The following is a 2495-nucleotide window of genomic DNA, read 5'->3' on the forward strand; positions in this document are numbered from 1 at the left end:
CAAACTGGAGCGGTCTGTCAAATCTCACTCGGGTTTTTGGAACATCTAGGAACCATTTGTCCTCTAACCTGTGCGGCACTTCAATCTATCGGTGTCATCCTCCATGATGAAAAGCCTACCGCTGAGGTGGTTATGCGGGGTTGTGCGAGCAATTCCAAGGTACTGGAGAGTTTCATCACCTGAAGGAACGATATTGACACTGATAAACTTGTGCCCTTTTGTAGTTCGTCCACCGTTGCTTTGAGCATGCACAAATGGAGGAAATCAAGGTTCATGTAAAAGATTTCGAGTGGTGTCAAACGGTTGGTCGCTGTCAATGGCTGTGAGCAGCTCTAACTAGATGTACTAGAGCGCTCAGATGTTCGATGAGACTGTCCTGGAACCGGAGCTCGACGGCGCTATCACGGTCTCGGAACCCCAACCCGATGGCAAGCCCAAACCGAAGAAGAAATACGACGTGAAAATGTCGACGGTGCCACTCTTCGCTCACGAACGGATTCCGAACAATCGCCTGTTTCGAACGTTTACTGTAACAAGGCATGGGGCGGTAGTCGACACCGAGAATCACGCCTGGCTGGGAGAGCCACTCCAACACTTAGCGCAGCAGGAGTATGTCGAAACGTGGGGAGACGTCTAGGAAGGCAGAGCAGCGGGACGCTGAGAGGTAGAGGCTTGCTGCTTGGACCAAGGGGATGCTGAAAGAACTCATTCGTGTTGAACACGGCGAGCATGCGGATCGTCGCTCATTTGATTTTGTGTACCATAACCTTACACACTCTTTATGCCTGTCAGAGCTTATTCTTCCTGTGCCGGGAGCCATCACACTGCTACATAGAAACGTGATTCTTGCGTACAATGAATGCAGGTGAAGCACAGATTGTTGAGTGGCATTGATCCGGTCTGCGTCTTGCGCGAGTGGGAAACCTCATCCTGGGCAATCATTCAGGCAGGTCTGACAACTTCCCACGATTAGCTTTCTTTTACATCTTGTGGCGATGCTCCCTTCTCAATTATTCAAGTATTGCCCTTTTCGGATGTCCGTACCACGCGTTGGGCGCGTCATCTCTTGAGACTTGGATATTTGTTGTCAAGACTACAAGTGAAGTTGACCTGGAAATGAGCGACGAACAACAATGTCCGTTCCCCAGAGGAGACCATATCGTTGCAATACGGAAAAGCTGCAGGAGGTGTGCAGAGCATGCAGGGTTGCTCGTGAGCATCCTCCATTAGCACTGTCCTCTCAGTCCCGCTCAGACACTGTCCCTGCTCGCAGCCGCAGCAGGCTGCGTTGGACCACCACCTCTCGTCAGAATACCTTGGTTCCACCTATGTCTCCCTAAGCAAACAACATGGAACATCCCTCCCATTGGTCTTCCCCTCCGTAGCAGCAGAGGTCAACCTGCAGTCCATGTTAGCCTTGCTCAACTTTGGTTCTTCCTTCCGCGTCCCATTGCACAAAGCCACCGGTCGAGGTGCATGGGACAACGTCCGTGCACTTGTCCTCTCTTTATACCTGGACGACACGTCCCCCTCCCTCCTTTCCGCACGAGGAATGCAAGGTGTTGGGAAGGAGAAAGTGGCGGAGCTGCTCCGGGTGAACATATACGAAGAGCGTCCACACCCTAGCTTACCGGCGGTGATGGTCGGAGAACTGCGCGGACCAATGTACGAGTTCGTGAAGCGCGTGGTGGACGTGTTGAACGAGACCGGGGGTATCCTGCTAGAACAAGGATACACGGACCTGGGAAGTTTCGTGTTGGAAGCGCTGAAGGAGGCGGAGCGAGTAGGAAGGATGAACGGTAACGAACCTGAAGCGAGTGTCGTTATTGAACGAGTAAGATGGGTCTTCACAGTACTAGTGTGGCACGAGTACTGATCATGAGCAGCTCGTGCATGCGTTCCCCGCGTTCCGGGACATGACTGTTGTCGATAGCCAACGTACGCACCCAGGGATTTCCGTTTCTAGCATACTCAACTCGCCTTCTAGCTGTATACCTCTTCAAGAAAGCGCTCTTTCTCCTCCATACTCTCAGCCTCCGCTTCTCGCGCCTCTCACCTAGCCCCATCCCTCTTCCACGGACGGAAGAGCTTCCTGCGTTTGTAGACAACGTCTTGCCGTCGATGCTCGTTCACCTGGGCGTGATCTCGCTTTCTGAGGCGAGGGACGCAAGGTTGAGAACTGCTTTCGGAGAGATCGACTCGGCGACACTGCTGGAATTGCCTGCATCGGACGACCGAGGGAGGGCGGAAGAGGAGTCTTCCCTTGCGCCGAAGCCAGGACCAACCCTTACTCCCTCCCAAGTCGCAAGCCTCCGTGCAGCCAGCATCACAGCACTCGATGCCTTCGCTTCCCGTGCACATGTGCTCAAGCTGGACCTGAACGGAGCTGGAAGCGGCGGAGCCACGGCTGTGGGTCTAGATGGATGGCTTTGGAGCGCGGCCAAGAAAAGGGAAGACTGGCGGGCGTGTGAGAGGTTTGTAGAACGCGAACCGGG

The 2495-nt window shown here is 53.9% G+C and overlaps 2 protein-coding genes across 2 annotated transcripts; both read left to right on the top strand.

Moving 5' to 3' along the window:
* Positions 1–637, top strand: DACRYDRAFT_120073 (uncharacterized protein; the record flags this gene model as incomplete). Its single annotated transcript, XM_040770933.1, has 3 exons — positions 1–159; positions 225–302; positions 350–637. Exons 1-3 carry the CDS (start codon positions 133–135, stop codon positions 635–637), a joined length of 393 nt encoding a protein of 130 aa, XP_040623379.1. The 5' UTR covers positions 1–132.
* A 496-nt stretch (positions 638–1133) lies between these two features.
* DACRYDRAFT_112722 (uncharacterized protein) lies at positions 1134–2467 on the top strand (the record flags this gene model as incomplete). Its single annotated transcript, XM_040769485.1, has 4 exons — positions 1134–1187; positions 1274–1834; positions 1887–1938; positions 1988–2467. Coding segments are annotated over 4 exons (1147 nt in total), but the record flags the coding sequence as incomplete, so codon positions are not given.
* Positions 2468–2495: the final 28 nt, after the last annotated feature.

This window comes from Dacryopinax primogenitus (genome assembly GCF_000292625.1).
Source record: "Dacryopinax primogenitus strain DJM-731 SS1 chromosome Unknown DACRYscaffold_68, whole genome shotgun sequence".
Taxonomy (NCBI): Eukaryota; Fungi; Basidiomycota; class Dacrymycetes; order Dacrymycetales; family Dacrymycetaceae; genus Dacryopinax; species Dacryopinax primogenitus.